The 25,987-nt window shown below is 32.3% G+C and overlaps 2 protein-coding genes, 2 long non-coding RNA genes and 1 other non-coding gene across 8 annotated transcripts; 2 read left to right on the top strand and 3 right to left on the bottom strand.

Moving 5' to 3' along the window:
• Position 1: 1 nt before the first annotated feature.
• Positions 2–2,535, bottom strand: LOC109620099 (uncharacterized). 2 transcript variants are annotated; one of them, XR_010710780.1, is made up of 3 exons: positions 1,170–2,535; positions 925–1,085; positions 2–264 (listed from the first exon to the last, which is right to left on the bottom strand). It is a non-coding gene; the product is annotated as an uncharacterized lncRNA (long non-coding RNA). The 2 variants fall into 2 exon arrangements; XR_010710781.1 differs by having other exon boundaries at positions 1,025–1,085.
• A 4,591-nt stretch (positions 2,536–7,126) lies between these two features.
• On the bottom strand, positions 7,127–8,544 carry LOC136272734 (uncharacterized). Its single transcript, XR_010710778.1, has 3 exons — positions 7,755–8,544; positions 7,488–7,539; positions 7,127–7,298 (listed from the first exon to the last, which is right to left on the bottom strand). It is a non-coding gene; the product is annotated as an uncharacterized lncRNA (long non-coding RNA).
• A 1,131-nt stretch (positions 8,545–9,675) lies between these two features.
• LOC105339066 (xaa-Pro aminopeptidase 2) lies at positions 9,676–20,826 on the bottom strand. Of its 3 annotated transcripts, XM_066075131.1 has the most exons (24): positions 20,686–20,826; positions 19,986–20,049; positions 17,810–17,998; positions 16,838–16,911; positions 16,505–16,594; positions 14,984–15,044; positions 14,772–14,876; positions 14,277–14,369; positions 14,033–14,179; positions 13,676–13,771; positions 13,465–13,552; positions 13,007–13,343; positions 12,785–12,871; positions 12,306–12,356; positions 12,148–12,209; positions 11,733–11,873; positions 11,579–11,639; positions 11,163–11,232; positions 10,945–11,052; positions 10,696–10,770; positions 10,441–10,524; positions 10,119–10,183; positions 9,923–10,018; positions 9,676–9,832 (listed from the first exon to the last, which is right to left on the bottom strand). In XM_066075131.1, exons 3-24 carry the CDS (start codon positions 17,883–17,885, stop codon positions 9,704–9,706), a joined length of 2,196 nt encoding a protein of 731 aa, XP_065931203.1. In that variant the 5' UTR covers positions 17,886–17,998; positions 19,986–20,049; positions 20,686–20,826; the 3' UTR covers positions 9,676–9,703. The 3 variants fall into 3 exon arrangements, with proteins under 3 accessions (XP_065931203.1, XP_065931204.1, XP_011442773.3); XM_066075132.1 differs by lacking the exon at positions 19,986–20,049 and having other exon boundaries at positions 17,810–18,007; positions 20,686–20,818; XM_011444471.4 differs by lacking the exons at positions 19,986–20,049; positions 20,686–20,826 and having other exon boundaries at positions 17,810–18,139.
• Positions 18,935–19,006, top strand: Trnae-uuc (transfer RNA glutamic acid (anticodon UUC)). Its single transcript has one exon. It is a non-coding gene; the product is annotated as a tRNA-Glu (tRNA).
• LOC117681845 (alpha-2A adrenergic receptor) lies at positions 20,710–22,922 on the top strand. Its single transcript, XM_034448043.2, has one exon. The coding sequence runs from the start codon at positions 20,710–20,712 to the stop codon at positions 21,982–21,984; it is 1,275 nt and encodes a 424-aa protein (XP_034303934.2). The 3' UTR covers positions 21,985–22,922.
• Positions 22,923–25,987: the final 3,065 nt, after the last annotated feature.

The raw sequence follows: 25,987 nt of genomic DNA, 5'->3' as shown, positions 1-25,987 counted from the left end.
GTATTTAACTTTTATTCAACATTTTATGAATCGAAATTATCAAGAGGTACTTGTAACATGTAGGAAAAGTGAATACAGGCAAACAATAAATATAATAAACATAATACATATACGTATTTGGAACAAAGGTATGAGTTTCAAACCGAAAAAAAATATATTTGTTCTGTCTGTAAGCCCCTTGATGGCTCTGGTGTCGTTCCTTGCGTTTAGTTCGGGAATCACTAGTTTCTCCACCATTTTGTAATAATCTTTTAACCAGGAAACCTGTTTAAATAAGAAGAAAAAACTTTTCTTAAAATCCTGTTTTTCGCCATTTGACAAGTAAAATGTACATTCAAGTAAAGGTATATGATTTTTTTTTTAATTATGATATTCATTTATAAATTATTGAAATTTTTTGCGTAATTGAATGGATGTTCATGACATAGCTTTCAAAAAATCATTTCAATATTTATTTTACAAGCAATTTCAATTGCTGCATTCAATAAATATTAAAGAAGATAACTCTTTTTGTTTTGTTGTTGTTCATGTTGCTGAGTGTGTTTTGTTTTATTTTGGGTTTTTTTGTAAAGACTTTTTACACGTGCACTATTAAATTAAAAGCAAATCTTCAAGCAGCACACTACATTACGGTGTTTACTCATGCCTCCCTGCAAGTGGTAAGGATGAATTACGGTGAACTTCTTTTAAAGACAGTTGTTTGTTACAGTAGCTATTTATACCTGTGATTTTGTTAACATTTCGGGTTTTATAAGTTTGGACTCGTATGGTATATATACCAGTTGTTCAAACGCATAGCAAGGTTTGTTACAATTATCCTAAAAGAAAAAATCACCGCAAAAATAAATTAATTCAATCTGTGCAGCTATTCTGGATAATAAAAAAGTAAACTACATTAAACCATGAGTGAAAAAGCAGTGATACCTGTCGAACACATCGTGTTCTCTATACGCATTCCAAACTCGTCTTTACCATAAAAACTCGGCTATAACAGTAATAGTAAATGTACAAGCATTAAATATACTTTTTGTCTTTCAGTTGGCGGTCCGTACACGAATGATTGCGCTATGTCTGTAGTACCATCCCTGCAAAAAGTCAAACCAATGGCCTCTGATTAATGGCAATTGATTTAAAACTAAAAAACAAACATCTAAAAACACGAAACTTACATATATTGAGATCCCATATCACAGAGAAAAACGCCATTTTCTGTAATTATGTCATCAGTTATTTTGGGAACCATTACCTCAGCTGCCGGACCAATCCCAATCAAAGATATACCGCTAGGACCAGTGTAAAATAATTCTTTCCTATTGTAATAACGACAATAACCTTATTAAATTCAATATTTTGGTAATGCACATGTTTGGACTATATACTATTATTTATTCAGATATTCAACCTTGGGCAATATAGCCCATCAGTTTACAATAATTCACATATTACAATTCAATATAATAAACATGCCCCAAACAAAAATAATGCAACATGTGCATGGAATTAGCACACTGTAAACAAATCTATGTTAACAGCATCAACTCAAGTTGACAGATATAGTGATCTGTATTGTTTTGTTTTGAGTCAATAATCTTGCTTTCTTAAATTCTTTTAGCATCTACTTCCTGAACAACAAGAACTTCGAAAATTCATTTTCATCTGAAACAGAAAGTTAAAAATGCATTTACAACCAATTTCAATTGACTTCAGATGCTTTTGTATAAATTGTAAATGTTTATTCAATGTGGCTAAACACATCTTTCAACAGAAACAGAAAGTTAAATATGCATCTACAACAAATTTCAATTTACTTCGGATGATTTTTTTTTTAAATTGTACACTGTAGATGTTTTATTAAAACTTGCTAAACACATCTATGTATTATCTTTGATATTGGTAACTAATACAAATACCCTTTTCAAAAAATGACATGAGGCTGCAAATACTGTAAACCAAATTTTATTCGCGTGCGAGAAATTTTTGCGAGATTAGCGAGAGCTTCATTATTGCGAACATTTTGCAGCAAACCAGTCTTTGTCGTATATATATGGTTGTTATAACAGCATGGGTCTCGATAAGGTTTGGTCGCGAACAATAGTCGCCGCGAACCCGTTTATCAAAAGTTCATCGATAAATAAAGTCACCGCAAATAAAAGTTTGTTTACAGCAAGATACCTTTCAAAAATAATTTTTGGATACATTTTATCAATTAAATATTATAAAACGGGGTTGATCAGCCATTTAATTTCAATCAATTTAATCAAAATTAACACTCCACATGTACACTAAATTAAAGCACCGCATGGACGCTACATTAACACACCGCATGTACGCTACATTAACACACCGCATGTACGCTACATTAACACACCGCATGTCCACTACATTATCATACCACATGTACGCTATCTTAACACACCACATGTTCGCTACCTTAACACACCGCATGTACGCTACCTTAACACACCACATGTACGCAACCTTAACACACCACATGTACGCTACCTTAACACACCACATGAACGCTACCTTAACACACCACATGTACGCTCCATTAAACATGTACGCTACCTTAACACACCACATGTACGCTACATTAACACACCGCATGTACACGTCGTCCTTATCCTATCTAAAACACGGAATCCCAGAGCTAGAATGAAAATAAAATAAAATTGAATTAAATTTAACCCAGAGGTGTTCCAAGTTTAAAAACGAGGGAAATCGAATGCTGAGGTGAAGTTTTGATGACTATTTACCATGGACAGATAGCACGGAAACTATTTCACGGTTAGAAAGAATAGCAAGTTTATTTGATGTAATTTTACATAGAAAATATTCTCACAAGTTTTATATGTATGCGTTTTAACACACATTAATTGGTATGCCCGGAGATCTGTTCACTGAGTACTTTGTTTAGCTAAGTATATTAATCTCCTTTAGAATGAAAGCTTTGTATAAAAATAAAATATACATTCAAATAAAGGCAAAATATTAAGATATTTCATTTGCAGAATAATATTTGATAGATATGTAAAAAGTATCTAAAATTTTAATGTAGATCTGATTGGTAATTTCTTGACAATCCATTCTATTTACTAGTACACTTAAATTATTTCTAAACATACCGTACTGTTTTTCATTCCTGCAATCTCCGCATCATTCTTAGCTGCTTTGAATGTCATCGAAGGACTGTATTTCATGATCAGTTTTTCCTTGAACGAACATCAAACTTGATATAATACGATGCAAGTGATGCCATCTTTATGACATGTATTGTTTATCAGTATGTTTAAGACAGTTGACTTTGTTTAGTGGTACCAATACCTGCGGTATGTCCTCTACAAAAGCCTGACTGGATTTTCAGGGGACTGAAACTTTTCTAACGCTCGCCTCACGTGACAGTTTAATGTATTGTACTCGGATTGTATTCTTTTACGTCAACACAATACTTAGAGTAATCTTTCTTGATCGTGTTTCCTTTTTTTAAATTTTCTCGTGGTAGCGACAGACTCATTCTGAACGCAGCAACCAGTGGGCGAAGGATTTAAATATTCGTGAATTTTGAGGTTTTCAAAGCCGTTGTTGTTATTGTTTAATTTTGTTTCGTGAGCCATGATGTACAGACTGCATAAAATAAAGTTGAGTAATTAATAAATTATCAGACAAACCTCAATCAATGGAAACATCAACGTGATATGATGATTTGGTGATGTTGCCTTTATATGGTATTGTTACAGGAATAAGTGAGAAAAAAACCCATTTTATATGATGTGATACTGACAGTTTAACATAAATTTTCCTAAAATGTACCATAGTTCACCATTTTTTCTATTGTTTTAACTATGGGTTTTCTACACCTTGTTTCACCTTATAGCTGTCTTTCTGGCATCGATGACACAAAACGATATAAAGTAAGGATCAAATGGAAAGTCTTTTGCTCTAACATTAAATAGCCCTGTAAAAATAATAATAAAGGTAATATCCTAATTACATGTAACTGTAGCGATGATATATATACAAGAAATGATAAGGATTGTCACAGATAAATCAAATAACTACTTGTTGGCTGATAGCCAAGTGAGATATGGTTTCTTGCATTCTTGTTAACCAGCCTGTCATATGAAGTCGGATAATGTTCTAAATGTGTTGAAATACAAAAATGATGTTTCAGTGATTTAAGCTTTCAATAATTATTTTAAATCAACTAAGCTGGAAAACATACACAACAATTTTAAGATCTTTAGGAAAGAAAGTTTTAGGCTGGAAAAAAGAAGGGTGGTTGGATACATTCCAATTCAGTATTAGGTAGTTTGTAACTCTACTGGCACTGTACCAGTTATCGGCTAAAATTCAACGTTTTCTTTTCGTAATTCCTTATTTTTTGATATTTTTGGATAAAACTTGACATACCTTAAATAGTGAACTCCTTATGTATCAGTCTGTTTTTTTATATCATTATTAAGAACCCAAAACATCTTGTTTTGTGCTTTTTAGCACGGCCCGAATTTGCCGAGTTTTTACGATTTACTGTACCAGTTATCGGCTTCGTGATAATAACGTGGTAAAATCCCTGTACATGTTGATTTTATACTCTGCTAAATGTAAATTGAATTATGCCCATTGTAGGGTCAGACTAAAGAAGTCGGGATTATGATGCATTATAAACAAAAATCATAAAATTGTTTGTTTATTATCATACAGTAATACACCAAATCGTATACTATTCAATACATAATTGTGCAATCAGGCGTTCAACTGCGGCACGAATCTCTCGGAAATTAATGAATTCCTTTTGTTTATACATGTTATATGTATTTATATTATATGTCAAATCAAAGAAGGGATATAATAACGTATCACAGAGAGGTAGTATTCTATTTTTAACTTATTACGTCACTTCCCCTTGCTGAAAGTGCAAAGATGTAAAATCAGCGGTAAACAATGATCGTTTAAGCTCATGTTTAAATCATATTCAAGAAAATTTTCAAGCAAACTTACTTTTCTTTATTCGAAAAAGACGTCTGAATTAAAAAATCTTGGATTGTCGCGTGCTATTAACCCGAACTCTCAGTTTAGCCGATAACTGGTCTTAGCCGATAACTGGTACAGTACCAGTAATGCAGAGATTAAGCATAAAGTAATAAATCAACATTTTCTGTTCAAATTCATCTAATAAAATTCTGAGTAAGTAAATGTCTTCTTTCAAAGTATGGTCTATAATATATTTTGGTGCAAAATAGAAAAAATAAATATGCTTCTTTTATTAAAATTTGTTGAATTTTTGGGCATATACATGTGCATACAATAAACAATTGATTTTGTTAAAAAATATGCACATTTCAGATTATCATGACATCATAAACTCGTGTTTTCAAGCTAGTTTACTAATCATCTCTATAATTAACTAAATGGAAATGTCATTTGATTGACTTACTTTTTTTAAGGCTGGCTCAATCTCAAAGGATTTGAAAATAAAACTCAGACGATTAAATATTGCTTCAAAATATCATATTACGGTGGTTTTGTTCTCTAGACTAACAAGCTATTTCATCCAAATTGGTTATAAGTAAAACATTTGTAGCATGGTCCTCCATAATTTGCAAAGCTCGTTTTATTTTGCTTTGCCATGTTTCACCTGCAATCATAATCAATATCATAAATCTACCGACAAAATGTTGATATACATGTGATCAGACGACTTCCCTATTCATCAGTTTAAGGGGAATTAGATTCATATTGATTCTGTTTTAATGTTTTCTTTGGGAACTATTTTACTACATTTACAGAGATTACGGTAATTTCACTTTATTTATTTTCCGTGTTGGATAGTAATTCATCATCACGTGATATTTTTTAAGTTAAACATTTTTTTTTAAGACAACATTCTTTAAGAAAAACCACAACGTAACTGTCCAGCGAATTGTAGAGGGTGAATGTCACGAAATGGGGGAGGAAGGTCGTTCTGGTCTATTGCATCTAAAATATCCTCGTAAAGGGGTACATATCTTGTGTTTTTCTCCTCAAAAATCCTCCGGAAATTATACCACCAAACTAAATAAGGGAAAATATTCATGTAGTGATTTTACTCGCAAATAGTGAAGTTATTAGAAGACACACCATTTAAATTTAAACTCGGAATTTCTATGGCCTCTCTGGAAGTCAGTAAGATATATGTAAGTAATGGCTGGAGAAGAATGCATGTCTCTTTTGTTGTAAAGTTGAGGTTAAATCGTTAAAGTAATTAAGGAGGTCAGCAAATTTTAGATACGGTACGTTAAGCTATAAACTACCATTAAGTACAGAAAAATTCCATAAATTTAAGCTTTAAAATATGAGTACTTTTCTGTATTTTTACCCAAAGCTCCACTTCAAGTAGATCAATACAGCCTTAAATTGAACACGAAATTCCGCAGGTAATATATAGCTTTTTTATTTCACTGTTTATGAAAACGGGTAGTGAAAATGCCACGGACGCATATTCAATTGTATATATTTGCGGTTGTTTTTCTGTTTGTCGTTAAGGTATGAGAAATTGTATTTGTTTGATTATTTGAATACCTGAGCTCATCAGAAATGGGCATGCTCCAACGGAAATGACATATTTGACGTTGTCATAAATCCAGTCGATCAAAGAAATGGTGTCTTTTCCTCCTTTTATGTCAAATAAATAAGACAGAATTATTATTGCAACTGTAAAGCTTAAAAAATGAGAAATGATAATTATTTATTAAAGACCAATTCACACTTTACAAAATGTATTTCCTTTGGCCGCTATCTTTGAGGAATAAACCACAGATTTTTCACCATAACGTTTGATGTTTACAGATTTGTAACTGTGTCATTTGACAGTAAAAATCCGTTTTCATTGTGTATTTTGATTGCCCAAGGATAGGACAACCTATACATCGAAGGAATAAATTAAATTCCAAGAGACACTCAATTTTTCCCTTTTGACCTTTGGAATGACCCCGATAAAGGTAAAAACAACTCAGTCCACCTTTTGCAAATTGTGGATTGGTCTATTGTTTATCAAATATACAATTCATTAATTTCATGTTATTGCTAATCAAAATACCAAGAACATGTATATATTGCATAAATTTACATTTACTTTTAATTACTTTTTCGCAATGTTTTGATGCAAGTTTTGGAGGTATTTTTGAAAAGTTGAGCCGGTTGCCCTGTTTTTGTACCTTTTCTGTAAATAGTCCAACCACAATCGATGTCATCAATGGCGGACTGGAATGTTCTCCCATCTGTCCATAAAGCCGCCTTATCTAGCGTTATTACAGCTGTACCTGTAAGAGTCTTTGACTTGAAATCTGTTGTCAAAACTGTAGTTCGATGAAAATCTTCATTTTTGTACATTTCTCGTACTTTTAATGATATTCAAGACGAATACAGTAAAGTTGCTATATGTTGCCTACATTCGAATATTTTTAAAGAAAGGTAAGTCTTAAATTGTATTTTACAATATCAATGATTACCTATTGTCCCAGAAAATTTTTTCAATCTTTTATCACTAGGTGTCAATACACCCTGTAATTGAAATTTAATTTGTGTAGCTGTATAATGATTATAATTGTTGAATCATATCATCAAAATGAAGTCAAAACTAATTAATTTGTTTATTCATTAAAGCCATAGACAAAATCTAAAAGACAGAATTGAAATTAAACCAAAAGTTTACGTTTACTTTTCTTATAATATATCTGTCATCGTTGTTCTCGCATAAGCATTAATTTTTCTAGTACCAGCCAGCCTGTTCCATCCAAATATGGCATTAAGTATCCTTGTGTAAGGGAATTTCAATTTTGCTGAAGCTCCAGTTAAGGATCACACCCCCTCCTCTTAAGGTGGTATGTGACATCTGTCGATATTAATGTGGATTAAAGTACATAATAATAAAAATACTTTCACCGATTTAGAATTTTCAAACTTTACAAAAATATTTTTTCAAAGTGCTTTGACTTGGTCCCAAAATTAACGCACTTTGAAAAAAAAAATTCAAAGTGCGTAATTTTTCAAAGTGCGTTGTAACAGATGTATCTTTAGCAAACAAGCGAATGTTATTTGATAAATATTAAGGTTGCTCGTTGACGGAAATTAAATAAAAAAGTAAAGAAGAGTACAGTTCAATGGGCCAAGAATTGTAACGAGACTTCCAATACTGGCTTCTAGAATATCATCATGCATTGAAACGAGTTTGGAATATTTGTATAGAAAAAGCAAAACAATATTAAAGACAACGTAAAAATTAGAGTATTATACATGTAGTAACATTTTTCTCAATTTTAAAATTACATTTACAGGATGCAAAACGCGAAATAGAGATTATAATGTATATGTAAAACGTAAGCTATCTAAAACTAAAACAAGAAGAAGGTCCCCTACCCCTCATTTTTCCTTCCAAAACATATTATATTCAGCAACTTTGGGTAAACATTTAAGGTCGGAAAAAGAAATGTGCCCTGTATTACTACATACAGTGTTATTGAAAAAACGAGCTGGTCGAACAATAACTATAATTTAACTATTGGTATGTTAAAGAATCTGTGTGTTTTAACAGTAATCCTCTTTTCGTATTCTAATCAAATAATTCACTCCTATAAAAGAATATTAACATTAACGAACATTAAATTATTATAAACTTAAAAACAAGCATTAGGATGTGGGTTAATTTTCTCGCACTGATCTTCCAAAGGATCATATTGTTTTTGATAAACAGAACTAAGGTATCCTTTTCTCACATCATATTTGCAATAAGCCAGTTGAAATATATCATACATTGATCTCCATTATTCATATATATAAAAATCATATTCGTTCGGGCGTAGCCCAATATACCAGATAAGAGGTAAATTTGCTGCATACTTAAAAAAGAAAAGAAAAAAAAAGAAAAATGCAGTTGCTAAGCGATGAAGTTTATGTCATATTTGGATAATTCAAACCTCCCGGATTTTTTTCTGTGTACATTGTGGATATTGTATTATGAGAAAAGAAAAAAAAACTCATCTAGAAACTGTTTATCAACTTAGCTGAGGATGCAATGAGTTCTTTTTTAAATATATCACATTAAGCTAAACAAGGTGAAAACAATCATTTATTGTTTATAAAACTATCAACTATTTTCACTAAACCATGAACATTTTTTTTCTTCACAAAATGCGTTAATATCGACGATATCAACGCACTTTAAAAAAAGATATTTTTTTCAAAGTGCGTTGACTTGGTCCCAAAATTAACGCACTTTGAAAAATATTTTTAAAGTGCGTAATTTTTCAAAGTGCATTGTAACACACCATTCACTATATGACTTCATTATTGTGCTGAACGTCTCAAATATTGCATCGAAATATTCCAGCAAATAGAAGAACTTACATCTAATATTAAATTGGTATTTGAGTCCCATGGTTTTTGAAATGATTTTAAGACAAAAATTTATTTTAATAACTTTGTTGATTTTTTTTCAAATAATAAGGTCTCATTTACATACATTCTAGGTAGTTTATATACATTTTAATAATAAGACTTGGTGAATCCTCTTGTTCAAAGATGTTGTGTACGAAGTTTAGTTGAATTTAGCTCAGTTATTCTTGGGAAGGAACAAAAACGTCGGATCGATTTTGATATAATAGATGAACTTACTCAAGCATTTTTTTTACAATGATATGAAACCAAATAAAAAACCTTTTTATTGATCTTAATTATTAAGAAAAGTGACATTTGTTCTGTTCAGGAGCCACGTAATAGCTGTAGAATCGTTCCTGGCTTGCAGTTGAGGAATAACGAGTTGTTCAATCATTCTATAATAGTCTTTTAACCACGACTTCTATAAAAAAATATGAATAACAAAAATCATTTAAAAATAAAGTAAAAATGGCAATTTTTGTTTTAATAGATTAAATGCGAATACATGTACCTGATCATCCGAAAACAATTCTGGTTTTATAAGATTGGGCTCGTATGGCAAAAATACCAACTGTCTGAAGGCGAAACAAGGCTTCTCACATTGTCCCTGCAATCAAATACAGATAAAAACAAAACGGTTTAATTTTACAAATTTTGTAAAAAAAAAAAAAAAAATCTGAATGTGTGGCCACTCAAGGAAAACGCACCGTGGAAATGAACATTGTGTTCTCTAGTCTCATGCCAAATTCTCCTTTGCCGTAGAAACTTGGCTCTACAAATCAAACCAATTATCTTCTTAATAAGTTTTAATAGGTATGAAAATTACATATATCGTCTCGTAAAAAAATGCACCCTGGTTGTATAAATCTTGTTTTTTAAAAATGAAGCTTTTAATTGAGTGATTGTTGATTGATTATTTGTTGTCTATGTATGTACCTGTCACATGTAAAGCCTACGTCATTGCAGATTTATATTGCAGCATCCCTCTAGGGGCTTGCTTTTATTCATTTGCAAATATGCATAACTTACCATTTGAAAAAACCATGCCTTCTTCCAACACATAATCTGACCAGTTTGGGGTCATCACTACATCTTGGGGTTTCTTGCATTTTCCTGTAACATTTTAACACATACGTGTTTACATAAAAGGGTTTCGCAGTTGCTATGCAGATATGTTTACAAACCATCTTCAAAGAAATTTAAAAAAAACAAACATTTTAAAATCATTTTTCTTAATTCGTGGGTTTCTTTGGTTCATAGTTTAGGGTTCTTTTCTTTACTCACTACATTCAAAGATATGTCTGTCTCTGGGTACGTCACTCCGCCAGTCCTCTGTAATGTTGGAGATCAAGGCCGGACCTGGTAGAAAACCATTCAAAAAACGCTTGAGATACTCAAGTATGAAAACGCCATTTTTTGAGAGAGAGTACAATGACTTGAAGTGTACTTTTACAAAATGTATCACCTGAAAAAATCAATGCCCTTTTTATTTGTCTCATTTTGCAAAGCGACATGGAAATAAAATTGATTTACCTTCTACTATTGCTCCGTGAGCAGCTAGCATATGACCTATTTCATGAGGAAAATGTACCCCTATTTCACGTAGGGGTTCTCGTACATCATATGAATCCAAATCTCGACCTGTACAACGTTAAGTAAGATCACGGTCATTAGTAAGCGCCATACCAAGTAGAAAACTCCTCAATCAATGAATACTTTTTTCGCTCTACTTATGATGGTGTTCATCTCACCAGTGGTACCAGCTTCGAATGTCTTCATGGCCAAGTTGATTTGAGTCATCAATAGACGTGTATAAATGTCCTGCAACATTCAGGGCTTAGTGTAACGGTGAAACATAATGCTTTTGAAAATACTTTGAGAATTAGAAATTATACAAGACACGTAAACTTTATTTTAATAAGTATGATTGGTGTTTCATGTATAAAAACAGTCTCCCGGATCCAGGAGAAATCTGTGCTGAGGCAGAGATTTCAATCTCTCAATAAATACGTGATAACAAAAGACTGACGCTAGAAATGGTCAACAATCTGACAAAGAACAGAGAAACAAAATCTTGTTAACAAAGTAATCTTTGCGTGTTTTGTAATAGAATGTGTCTCAGACTGCTCCATGATACTTGGACCGAAGAACGTTAAAATACCCTTACCTGTTGTCTTTCATTAGGTGTTCCAAACACAAAACAACGAGCAATGTCTGTTGTACCATCACTATTTCAAAACAATCGTATAAATTCCCCAACGGAACATAACAATCATCATAAGACTAATGTTCATAAAATTGTGCAACTTTTGTAACGTTACAGATATTGTGATCCCATGTCAAAGAGGAAAACGTCGTTTTCTGTGACGATATCATTTGTAATTTTAGGGAATAGATGTTGCGTCATCGGTCCGAATCCAAGCAAGGACACACCACTGGGACCATTGTTATATAACTCGTTCCTAATGTTTTAAGAAATTGTTCTTTTTTAGGTTAAGTCATCGAGATTGAAAATAAGTGCAGCAGTAATGAATGTCATAAGTAACATTTTATAATTCTTATGACTGAAGAAAGTGTTTTAAAACAATTTATTCATAATTAAAATAGTATCCGATTTAAATTGCTAGTTAAAGGAAAATGTAATAATTTTGCTAATGCACTCTACCATAACAATTTAAGTTATCAGAAATTAAAAAAAAAATGATAAAAAACAAATTTTAAAATTCAGTCACCTACTGTCTGAGTTTCTTGATCTCCACTTCCAGATCTTTTGTGATCAAAGTGTCGCCATTTTTCATCTACATATGAATACACATATTTAACTGATGCAAAAGGAAAAAAAAGAAAATAACTTACAACTAAACAGATATAATTGAAATGAATTAAATTCTTACCCTTTTTTCTAACCCAGCAAAATACGTTGTTAGAAATACCGAGTCCCGTAACTACAAAAGTTAAAAAAACTTCATCTTTAATTCAGTTCGATTTCTCTTTGTTAACTAAAGGTCAAGATCTGGTAAATGAAATATATCTATAATGCCTACAGTCTCTCCAAAAACGGAATGAAACAAGCTCTTGATTTCCTCTTTAAAATGATGTCAAATTGAATATAGTTATCGGGATAACGTTTTCCATGATTTAACATAAAATGTCAAGAAAATGTTTCATTTTCTACATAACTCCTTTAGAGCTGTAAAGTACGGGAAAACGATTCTTTAAATCAATTATGACGTCATAATGGTTCTATCACCAAAAAGACACTCTTGAATCATTTACTAGATCTTGACCTTAATCTTGATAATCTGGATATTTAGGAACGACTTCTTGTCGTAATATTGATGATCAAGATCGTCGAAATTATCTGAAATCATACCGTACTATTTTTTATTCCTTCAAGCTCTGCTTCGTTCTTTGCTGCTTTGAGTGCCATAGGAGGTGTGTGATCCAAAATCAGTTTTTCCTGTAACAAGATATTTGTTTCTTTAAAAACTAAATGATAAAATGTATCTTTAATTTATAATTAAGAAAAGAAATTGTTTTTACAATTACTTGAAATTTAAGTATCTTTTCAAAATTTGAGGTGGAATCATTTTACCTGTGGAATTTCTTCTGCAAATGCTTCACTGCAGCTCCAGGATACCCATACTTTTCGAACACGGTTGTCACGTGACGCTTTACTAACGTCATCTTTGAACGTACTCGGGTTGTATTCTCGGACATCTACGCAGAGTGTCCTATGAACTGGTTCTGTTGCAATGTTGTCTATTTTTTCACATGTATCCATATTATCGTTTGTGTAAATTCGAGTGTTCTTTTTGCATGTAGGACGAACACACGTGCCAACTACAGATGTGTTCAAAAACTGATACAATCTCAAGCCTGAAGAATCAACGGTGCTCGCTAGCCTTTCTTCGGCGTTTACAAGATAGAGACTAAAAAATACGTGTGAGAAAAAAAATATAAGCATGTCATTTGGTCAGAAAAATGTTACTCAAGTTATATTTTAAGAACAGTCTTTACAAAAGATTTAGAAGATATAAATTGGTACGTTACCTTATAACACCATTCTTAGCATTTATAATGCAAAACGAAATGAAATATGGATCAAAAGGAAAATCTCTCGCTCTAAGATTAAAAAGCCCTGTAAAGACAACAAAGACCTACATCTCAGATTAGCAACAACACGTCAATATCCAATTTCTATTTCAGAAAAGGAGTACCATGAATCTAATTCATCTAGAATTTACTAATTAAACATAATCACAGGCAATTTCGTCCAAGTTTGTTAGTACAAGAACATCAGCATCTCTTTCTGCCATCTTTTGTATCGTCCGATTTATTTTAGCTTGCCAGGTTTCACCTACAATGGTTACATGATTCTTTACTTTAAAAAAAAACACAATCGATCGAGCTTTTTAACTTCAAAGTGTTTATTTTGCTTGCAGTTTGACCAAAATCTAACCTGCTACAAAATTGATAATTATCAATTGTCAATGTTATAAGATTCGAAACTAAATCAATTTTCATACAAGTACATGTATATGTCATTTACAAAAAACATTCAAACATAGTACATAATTGTACAAGTGTACAGCTATGTTCAACTCAATTGTACAAGTACCTGCAAATTGCAATGGTTGAATGTATATTTGCGAATTAGGCAGTGGTGCTCTATTCTTTGTCCATATCAAATCAATAAGATCTTCATAAACAGGAATAAATTTTATGCTCATTTCTTTGAAAATAGTTTGAAAATTCTCCCACCAAACTGAAAAAGAGTAAATTAATGATAAACTTATATATCATAATAATCGGCCACATTTTTACGAAAATCGATTTTTTTGGGGTAATTAATGGGTATAAACCTAAGCTCGTCAAATATGGGCATGCTCCAACGGAAGAACCGTCCACAGTGTTGTCATAAACCCAGTCAACCAAGGAAGTTGAATTGCTGCCACCTATAATTAATTCAAAGAAATGAGTGTACAGTCACTTTTCAATCTATATCATTTCTAATTATTATGTATTTGTAATCATTCGTATTCATTGTTAATCAATAGTTTCAAATAATTAATTTATTGAATAATTCTGTATATGTGACTTTTCCGTGAGCCAAAATGTTTAAATTAAAGCCGCGAAATGTTACTGATTATTCTTGATTTAAAAAATTAAAAATCCTAATGTGATGTTTTCCTGATATTCAGGAATTCAAACATCCAAGACTAAAGAAAAACTGAAAACAAGGTGTCATTTTATTTATGTATTAGAGATTGGATTTGTTTGTAACGTTTATCGTTTACCATGTATCGCACAAACAGCAAGTTGCATGTACATGTAGCTAGCCTGTTTGCATTTTGTACCTTTTCTGTAAATAGTCCAACCACAATCGACGTCATCAATGGCTGACTGGAATGTTCTTCCATCTGTCCATAGAGCCGCCTTGTCTAGTGTTATCACTGCTGTACCTTAAATATAACAAAAACAAAATGAAAATTTAAAATTATTATATTGTTAATGCTAAGAAATTTAATAAAAAATTAATTTCAAATTTATTTTAAAACAGAAGATATACCTATTCTTCCAGAAAAGCCGGAAATTGAGTCCAGTCTTCTGTCATGTGGTTTTAGTTTACCCTTGGAAACAAATGAATCGATATAACCCAAATCGTATACTGTTTTTATTTTTGGGTTAATAAATGACAGTTAATAAACTGATCTTAATGAAAAACTTGCCTTAATTTAAGGTGTAATATCCCTCTGCTATTAATTTTGCCATAAATTTTTTAAAAGTGTTCTTATTGATTTTCATCAAAGTCAATATCAGTCGATTCATATGAAACAAATTTTAAGTGATGAAGCGCTGCTAGATTTTTCAAAAATTGATAAAATGTCTAATCATGATATGAAGAAAACTAGACATAATGATAAGGAAAAACAAAATTTTACCATCGCAGCATAAAATTAAAAATCCAAAATGTATATGAAAATAATATATAGTTATATACATTTTCAATTCATATTACAAAACATATTGAAGCGCTGCATTTTAGTTCAGAATAGCACTTTGTTGTATAGGTTTGCAACTAAAATTGCTTCAATCAACAAGAGTTATCTTTCTTTATCAGAGACTATTGAAGGTTTGACATACATGTTTTACATACAGTGCAAGAAAAATTGCCACAGTTTCTTAAATTTCAGAAAAGGTTTTCTTTTTTTAAATTTGGATAAGATAATAGTAAATAGATATATATATTTAAGAAATCCTAAAAATGTAAACCAGAGCATTTTGTTATGTAACACAAAAAGGGGATCAAGTGAATAATCTTCCAGTAATTGGTATGATATCAATACAGGGATATACTGTCTTGAATCAAATGAGCTGAGATATTAGGGGTTTTTTTCAATTTGTTTTCCCATATATGCTTCCTCAGAATAGAAAAGCTTTATTCAATTTTAAACATTTGAAATGTTATAAGTTATAATTATACGATTTCAACTAAGTCTAGAATTTGTAATTGTCTAGGTCACATTTTTCCCAATTATAATTCATTCAGCTCTGCGAACGAGCTATAGATAGAGAAATAAAAATATTCAATCCAAATATTCTCTGGCCTAAAACATCAAACATGTACCGTACATGTACTGAACAAGTATATAAAATTTAGTTATATTTTAAAAAAAAGAATAAATCCATCGGGAGGGGGGAAGGGAGAGGGGGAGGAATAGTCATGTAGATATTGCCTCATAAATACTTTATCATTATGATACATTTCTTGTAATATTTTGTAAAAGTTTTCTTTACTTTTTTGCCCCCCTGCTTCAAAAGAGCCATGGGGTTCAGTTCTAATTTTCTTTTTCTATCTTTGAATTCAAATAAGTGTATCGCCTTCCAACATAAATTGGGACCATGCACCGCCTCCCTTGTTGTTACATGCATTAATAATTGTGAGTTAACAGAAACAAAGTGATATTATTTTCTACAGAAGTTATCTCTCTTATCAGAGGGACATTCCACCTTAAAGCATATAAAATTTCAATTCAAACCATGTACAAAAAGTCTAACCTACTAATAAATTATTTGCTGTCGCTCATACCAGATTTTCGTTGACATTACAAATTATGTAAGCGTCAAGTTTCTTTTCATGCATCAATCTCCGGACATCTTCTAGACGGTTCAGTTTAGTCTAAGTTTGTAAAAAAAAAAAAAAAGAGAGACCATCAAATCACAATAAAGTTTGCATTTCAATCGGCATTTGAGTAAAAATTTTGGAATTTGGCCAGTAACAAATTTAATTTATAACTTCTAATAAAAATAAGACTTTTGCAAAGCATTGAATATGATTAAATACTATATATATTGATATGAAATAAAGTTATTTATACAAAGACAGGATCATATGAATTATTTTCAGGGTAAAAACTTTTACCTGATCATCGTGACAGTGACCTTCCTTCACGTAGACACTCTCTCTAGGGATGAAATCTCTACTGTACTGGTTGTCTGGGTAAGAAAATAATGTATAATGTATGCTTTCTCTCTCCACTAAAAGATTTCTCATCTGCACATTATGTTTATTTTTGATTCCGTGTTAGTTGTTCAAGATTCGACCAATCACAAACCCTATCATATTTAATGTGAAGCCGCCGCTTCCAATGAAACACATTCATTGTATATAATACATAGTTTTTGTACTTTCACTATTATGCTTATCAAAGTGATAATCTTTACACGAAAATGAAGAGATTAAATTAAGGGCCTTAGTAAAGGATGAGTGGGGGTCTATACCAGACATAGAGATTAGTGACAGATCAGAGAGGGTCAATTATTGAAGGGTGTGTGATCTTTACTGTTGGACAGAATATGTAATGAACTATAATTAGCGGTATGATTCCTGCATTACATTTAGATGAACTGATTAGAGCTTTTATCTCTTCAGAACTTTCTCGTTTTTTGATATATATGGCTACTGATTTTTACCTGCTGAGTGAGTTTTTACGCACAGTTTGTTCTACACGCACATTTGTAAAGTAGGTTGTACATCCCGCATTGCACAAATTGACAATGTCTTCCATTTATCAGTGAGAGGTCAGTGAAAGGTCAAAGTGAACAATCACTGTTGACAATTCAGATGAACAATATTTAGATTCTGTATATACTAGTAATCTATCTTTTTCGTTTTCCTATATTCAAGCTTATAAGGTTATTGTTCCTCCTAATCTACATTGAGTTGATGGGCACGATCTGTTCTTCATTACGTCGTTATTTTACGCATAATGACAATGTTGACATTTCATACTTACACTGTTTACATTTCTTTGCTCGAAACTTGTGTGTATAATACCTGTAACATAGCTAATTATTAACAAGAAGCCTTGACATTTCATTAACAGTCCCTTACCTGCACTTGTTGCCCCGTTAATCAGCGCGCATGCAATCAACACGAACAGTTTGAGCCCATTTTGTAAACACTGCATTTTCTGCACTCTCTAAGTCTGTGTAATCAATACCTGGGTACACGTTTTCAGATATCAGCTGAGTCAGAACACAAATATCATGTCGTCAGTTCAAACGCAAGTTCACCTGCACACTTTGATTTCTTAAAGGAAGAAGAAATAATTCTTTGAGTATTGAGGTGATAATTTTAGTCTAGACGTGGTCAAATCCAATAGAGCCCGAAAGGCTTTATTATGGATTTGAACACATCGAAAATTAGTACACATGCCTTATTCTTGCTAGTCGAAACTATAAAAAAGGATACTGTTATATAAATTTAAATGTAAAATATGAAGAACATGTACACAGTAAACCACCATATAAATTAGCTTTTAAAATTATGGATTCTTTGGGGTGCAGGCCAATTAACGCTTACGTATAATTTGAAATTGCAGTTATGCCTTTAATTGCATTGCTTTGTAAAGCCCAATCCCAGCTATATGTACTTTCAAATTAATTTTAATTATTATTAAAAAAAAAATTATTAATTATTTTAATAATTATTTATTAGCACACCTTTCAGAAAGCGGTATGTTTTAAATTTAATATGATTTTAAAGATTTTCTAAAAATAGTCGTGTGTTTATGCGTAGTTATTATTTAATAATATTTTTTTTATTTTTTAAGTATTGTTTTCATGCACCGAGTGTGCGGCTTTCATGTTTGGTGGTATTATTTGGGGTTTTTTCCAGTTACATGTATGTTGCTAATTTTTTGCAAACTAGGATAATACATGTTTTATTTGACACCATAGAGTCCTCATCATTCTCAGTAATACCGTCAATAGGTACTACCTGATGGTTCATCATGAGTTGTCTTTCTTTATTTATCAGGTGTGTTCTTGATATTGAACGGAAGACCAAACTAGTTTTGTTATATTTATTTATTCTATAGTTTATCAGAGGAAATGCTGCAGTTATATGATTATAATCTGGCACTGATAACAAATTATAAAGTTTGTATCATATACTGTAGTATATTATATACTGTTATATATACTGTAACATATTTAACACCAGATTGATATCAATTCCGATGTGGTCTAGTGGTTAGGATTCCTGGTTTTCACCCAGGCGGCCCGGGTTCGATTCCCGGCATCGGAACGACTTTTTTGACAGATTAGTGAACCGTTCAAATATTAAAGCTGCTTGGTCCTATTTTTTTGTAGTTACAGTATCGAATAATTTTTCATACAAACCATTTATCTTAGAAAGTTATGTACTTTCTCCTATTTACATCAGCAGAATCGGTCTCCTTTCAAAGTTAGAAATATTCAAAGTAAATAAAAATAATTCCATTTTGGGCAAACGAAAAAACAAACCAAAATGCATCATGGGTGTTTAGAAAAGAGAACCGCTTGGTTTCGTCCCCCAAATGATTGGGGTAACTAAACTCGCATGCTATGCATCGATTGTAAACAAAGCAAACTTCAGAAATATTAGCGAACAAAACATACATAGGTTTATTTGAAATTTGCCTGAACATTACGACCTTTATTTATAGCGATGTCAAAGTTGTAACACAACCATACCCGTCTTGGCGTCAGGGTGAATTTTCATATGAGGCGAAATAACGCGATACCCTTTTATGTCATTTGTATTGTTAACAAATTTTGTACATAATTTTTTCATTGAAATTAGGTATGACTGGGTAAACTACTGCAATATCTATTTATAGATATACTTAGCAAAACCATCGTTTAAAAACGTGCAAAATTTGATATAAAATCCGTCCAAGCAGCTTTAAATTAGGGAGAGATCCCCCACTATCATGTTGTGACGCAATGTCAATTAAATTTACCCGAACATTGCACGTTTACCTCCACAGAATGGTTCGTTATCACTTGGGTTTTTTAAAATTACTTTATTGCGAAATCTTAGAATGCACTTTATGTCTTTTAACGATTAGAAAACGTTATCAATTGTCTTTCTTTCTTATATAATAATGATGAATTGTCATCAGTCTTTCTATTATTATGATGAATTGTCATCAGTCTTTCTATCATTTCGAAGTGTACCGTTTTCCCTGAATGTGTAATAAATTGGGAACGAAACTAAACATATAACTTAAATTTAAACCTACCATACATGTATAAGTAAAGAAAGCCGAGTCAGGGGTTCAATGTACCAAAAGTTCCTTTTCCGAGCTAAATAAAAGGAATCCATAACAGAAATGTTTTGTTTTCACCTTTGCTGACTTTCAAATATTATTAACTGTATATGTATAAGTTAGCGAAAAAAGAGAAAAGATTTATGAAATAACGTACGTGTATGTATAATTATGAATTCCTATTCTGGTTTAATAAACAGTGTAAACCAAATATTTCCAATTCTTATTCTCATTTATTAAATATGTCGAATCTGAATTCAGTTCTTAGTTCCTCGTGTATCCAGAATCAACAAAAATGATGTGAACACTGCTGGTTGGCTTTATTCCTCCAGTCAACGTGACAAGTATTTAGTGCCGCAATGCCTCTGTTTCCATGAAAGCATAAGGTTACAAAATACATGGTAACAGATGGGGAAATTCCCTTTAAATTTGTTTTCCTTATTTGATGACCCTTGATCAAAAAAACCTTGGAACTTGAAAAATTAATGTAAAGCAACATTTATGTCCTGGAAAGATTTAAATTTCCTCGGAACGGTTAATGATGATGAGCTGAAACGAGTTCCGAAGGGATGGATATTGACCGATTACTAGGACAACATTTTCATATATGAATAGTTAGTATGATCACGTGCTCGGTAAAAATTAGGATTTTATCGTGATTAGTGCCACTTACGTCTATTCTTTGAAATTAGAATCCATGCTATCGATTTGGTCTCACAAATGTAGAACAAATGCTCTCCGGGAAAAACGAATATTAATCATGACTGTGGATACGATCTTGTTTCTTATCCTGACCGGTGTTTATATAGTTTTCGGCGGCCTCGGGAACGCTGCCATACTGACCGTCTACGCCAGGCGAAAGGACTCTTACAACCAGCATTTCTTCATAAAGACCCTGGCAGCACTGGATCTGTTTATCTGTGTGGTGGTTATTCCTTACACGATTGTGTACGAGCTTCATCGCGTGCACAATGACGTCATCTGTAGGTTGATGGAAACAATACGTCATATTGCCATTCTGACCGGGAATTCTGTTCTTTGTGCTATTGCATTTGAAAGATATATTGCCATCTGTCATCCAATGAGAAAACTCAACCAACACGCTGTGCGTAAAATCATGATATTTCTTACGATCGTTACTTGCGTATTTTCTTCTCCTTCTCCGACTATATTCACTGTAACAGGAAATGGAGTCGACCCTTATGAAGTACATGTAGGTACCTATTGTCAATTCACTACAGAAATACTAGGAATATTGGGTACGAGTATCTACCAAGGCGCCCTGGCTTTACTATGTTTGTCTGGGATTCTGAGCATACTTGTACTTTACGCCCTGATATATAGGAGACTGTTACAGCGAGTTCTTCTTAGGAGGCGCAACATGTCCAGGCCCATCACGCCTAATAAATACGTCGTGAGGAAAGTTAAGGAAGGGAAAGATTCGAGAGATGAACCCATGGATGAACAGTGTAGCAATGAAAATGAAGTTGTTTTATGCTTAGTTGAAAACGAAGCAGTATTGGAGCAAAAAAGATCTCCACATCAGAAAGTTTTGTTCGAAAAAAAATCAACAAATTCTCGCAACGAATACGAGGACATCGAATTCGAATCCAGAAGTAAGGAAAACCCTTGTGAAACTTGCATATACGTTAATAAAGACAACAAACTGAGAAATTCTGATTATCATTCGAAACCCAACGGCCATAAAAATCACTACCCTAAAAATAAACGAAATAAATCTCGTTCCAGAATGAAGCCAAACATCAGACGAAAAACGTCCATTATGTTGTTTGTGTGTTCAATCATTTACATACTTACGTGGACTCCTTTCTGGCTTGACGTCTTTAACGTCACACAGAGCCTCGTTCTGCGTTACATGTTCTTCATTGGGCATGCTTGTAATCCAGTCGTGTATGGAATTATAAACAATCAAGTAAGATCTGACGTCATCAAACTTTTCAAAAGACGATGATGTCATTTTATGAAACAATGCAAAAAGCATCAGAGCCTAAGCCTTAATAATAAACTTAATTAATTTCTGTCTTGCTTATAATTCCGTCAAGTATGGATTTGTAACATCTGACATCATCATGCTATAAAAAAAACGTCACCGTTTGAAAACGATTTACAAGCCACAAGAATGACAAAGAAGCATTAAGGCTCTTATATTCAATTTTTGTTTGATTTTGATGGATATAAACAATTTGATTGATAAGAGAATCTCTCTGTATATAACTATATCATTGTATTAGACTGAGTACGTTTTGCTTTATAACCACACAACTGAAAGCATGTTTACAATTATTTAATTTAAGAAATTACTGTCTAGGATATTTTTTTCTAGTCGTTTATTTTAAATAATCAGTGTGCAACATTTTATACAAAAAGCGCATAATGCGCTGCATCTAGTCGGTAATTTTATATAAGAATACATGTACATGTTCGGTACCTACAGCAAAGGCTTTCTCGCCTCTTATTCTCTTCAGCATTATTCAGTTACCTTTGTATGAATAGATAATGCAATAACAACCTAATAAACTTTGGCTATAAAAATGTATTTAGTTAATGAGGAATTCTGATAAAACACATTGATATGATATGATAAAACGTTCTAATTTGATCATTCGTGAACGCTGCAACACAACATCAATATTTCATAAGTGTAATGAAAATAGTCGTTGTATTTGCATCTCAAATCCATGGTTTGACATCAATTAGCAAATACATTAATAGCCGTGTCTTCTCGGGGGGACAAGTTAATGGCCTCTAACAAGGATGTTCTGAGTACAATAGTTTGAACGTTAGCCAATCTTGTTTTCTTAGATACTCTATTAACAGTTATAAAGGAGCCTATAAACCTTTGGGAAACCATTTTAGAAATCGGCACAAACTGGGGTTATCTTCACAGATAAAGTGGTCATCCATCAATATGAACTTGAAAAAAAAAATATAAATTTTTAAAAACCGTAATATGTATTGCAGTTGAATTCATCAAATTCAAAGGAGTTTCCGCCTTATTCGAACTCTAGATCAAAGTATCAGCTGTTTAGTACTTTCCTATGAAGCCTCAAAACAGAGGAAATATGCCTATATATAATTTTCTAATTCCAAAGCTTTTAGATTTTTCTGTCTTTGAAAATTTCACAAGTAGTTCAGGTACCTATACCAAGCAACATAGTAATCAAGTTGTGCCATGAGAGAGTAAAATGGGGTTATATTGAAGTAAAAAAAGACAGGAGTTGTCAAAGTTGTTGTTTACAATAACTTTTACAAATCATTTTTATGATGGTGACAAACTGATAAAGGGACTTTTCAACTTTTTACAAATATTCTTCCGTTTTAAAGAGTGTAATATTTGTTCTTTACAATTTGTTTTGTCTAAATTTTCAAAAGTTTTGTATATTTTTCCATTTATTAAGTATACTTTTTCATTGGAGTTGTATACAAAACAAATAGAAATTATTCATTGCATAAAAACAATTTCAATGCACAAGTAAATAAAATCAATTATTGCAGCGCTTGTCATACCATGTCAGATAATTGATTTTTTTTTTGCATGCAAAGTTGTTTGAATAGAAATTGCTATATCTTCAGCCTTATCTTAAACAGAAGAATTGATAAATTTATTAAGTCTGATAATTCTAAATTGTGGAACCCAAACAAGAATTTTTGCCAATAGTGCTACTTTGTTTGCTGAATTCATTTTCTTATCCGGTAATTAAAGAGGTGTTAAATTATCATCCCCTGACGCTGGTTTCTTCTTCCTATTCACTACTTCCATTGAATAACAAATGAGATGCGGTACTAGGCAGGAGCGCATGAAAGTGCACGAAACAGAGACATTATGTAACCAACTCGTTGGGTCCTGCAATCTTATTAACTGTCAACTTTACATGCCGTGGCATGCTGTGTCACAAAGTTGGTATTCTCAGAAGATTGTTATTACACCGGTGTAATCAGATAACTCGACAGACAAAATTCACTGGTCACGTGGTCATTATTCTACCAATGTATCTACCAAGGATAAGAAAAATATCAGGAATATGATATTTGCATTAATTGCTCGAGTCCTTTTGTACTACACGTATAGTATATAAAAGTCACAGGTCTTACAAAGAGAGGAAATTACTCAACCAAGCAACATAGTAACCAAGTTGTGCAGTATAGTAGAGCAACAGGGGTTGTATCAAAGTGAGACAGAGAGGGGCTCACTGTGTATGTATATGTTCAGTTCCTGTAAGCCGTGAAACAAATCCTCACGGGAGACAACATTGACTTCGGGGTCAGGTACTTGTATCGCTGAAGGTGCTCGTGAGAACTTGATCATGAACACTTTTCCCTGAATTGCTATGTACAATAAATAAAGATCCAAGATGCCCAGTGTAATTTTTTGTGCATTGAAATATCATAGTTTGATGTTTTTGCCATCTGTCTGATATTTGGCATGTACTAGTATAGTATTTGGAATACAGTCTTCAAATATTTTATCAGTAATTTTTTATTTGTTGCTTAACTGGAAATAGTTCCACTTAATAATAACAGTACTTGTACGGCAAAACCAAACTGATACTTAGCTCACTTATATTGATATACCAAAGGTTAAGAACAAAAATTACGTCACTTTAAAAGCAATGTTTATAGTTAATGCATCCTATTGAAAAACCAACAATGTTTAAGTTGCTGCAATACTATGTATAGGCTCGGCAAATAAATGTGCCAGAGCCTAAATCGGTAATAAAAATTTGTTGTTGATGGTTTGGGGGTTTTTTCGGGGGGGAGGGGGGCTTCTGTACATGTTTAATTATATTGATAACCGGCCATTCTTAAATAAAAATTTTAAAAAACCTGAATGAATCAATAAATACAATAAAAGACGTTCATTTCTGGTGAATCAATGATCAACGCTGTAAAATGATGTTCCATTTATTTCCTTAATTAAACCGATGGTAAAACTTTAAATAACACTGATAATCCCAACATCGAATATTCTGTCTATTAATTAAAAGACTGGTTCGACATGGCATTTTGAGCGTGGTCTTTTCAAATGACCTTACGTTTGAGCTCTTAATGTGCATTAGTTTTATCTTCATGTTAACTTCTGTAAATTGATTGCTTTTTAGTTGAGTATTCCCGCGTACAAATGCCCCACGTAAATTTACTATGACTCTGTAAATCTATCAACTAGCTAAACGCCAGCAACAAATAGTGGTCGCTGGATAGTTCTTTCAAGAAAATATCTTTGCAACTAGATGAACGATGATCAATATTACACTGTGAAGAGCAAGGTTTGGTATGTTTTGATTCACCGATAACAAAACAAAGACCTGATTCTCAATGATTAATGGTTGAACAGGATTATTAACATCCTGTAGGACTTTTTAAAAAATCCTACAGGAATTATATTTCCTACAGGAGAAATGTTTTCCCCACAAAAAATTAATCCATACTAGAGTTTCCCTAAAGAAAATTAAGGTTTCATATCGGATTGTGAAATCCGATTGAAGATTTGTTCAAATCCATCAGAATTTAAAATCTTAAAGAAATTTCTTTTTTCCGGTATAGGAAATTCTATAGATACTGTTTTTTCCAATGAGAAATACATTTTTCTCTATGAATTTATCTTTTAAAGGTAAATACCCCACTTGACAGAAATCAAAAGTAATTATAAACTTTTTCAGAAATATTCTAATATATGATATATTTGAAACCTCAAACCTGTGCAAAATACCACCTTGGCATTGACGTAATTATCCAGCAATACGGATTTGGTCCCTGTGCAATTTTTCAGTCATGCAAATAATGTCACGTGGTTTTGAAAAAATAAAAACTTAATTCTGACCGTCTCTTCACTGAGTACAAACCATTTTTCTTATTCTACGTTCCAGCTTTACAATGTACTACATTTCTTACCACATATAGATATATTGCCATAAGCTGTACATAGCTGTCAAAGTATATATACTAATCAAAGTACT

The sequence above is a fragment of the Magallana gigas genome, chromosome 2 (genome assembly GCF_963853765.1).
Source record: "Magallana gigas chromosome 2, xbMagGiga1.1, whole genome shotgun sequence".
Lineage (NCBI taxonomy): Eukaryota > Metazoa > Mollusca > Bivalvia > Ostreida > Ostreidae > Magallana > Magallana gigas.
This window is presented reverse-complemented; position numbering and strand designations above follow the sequence as displayed.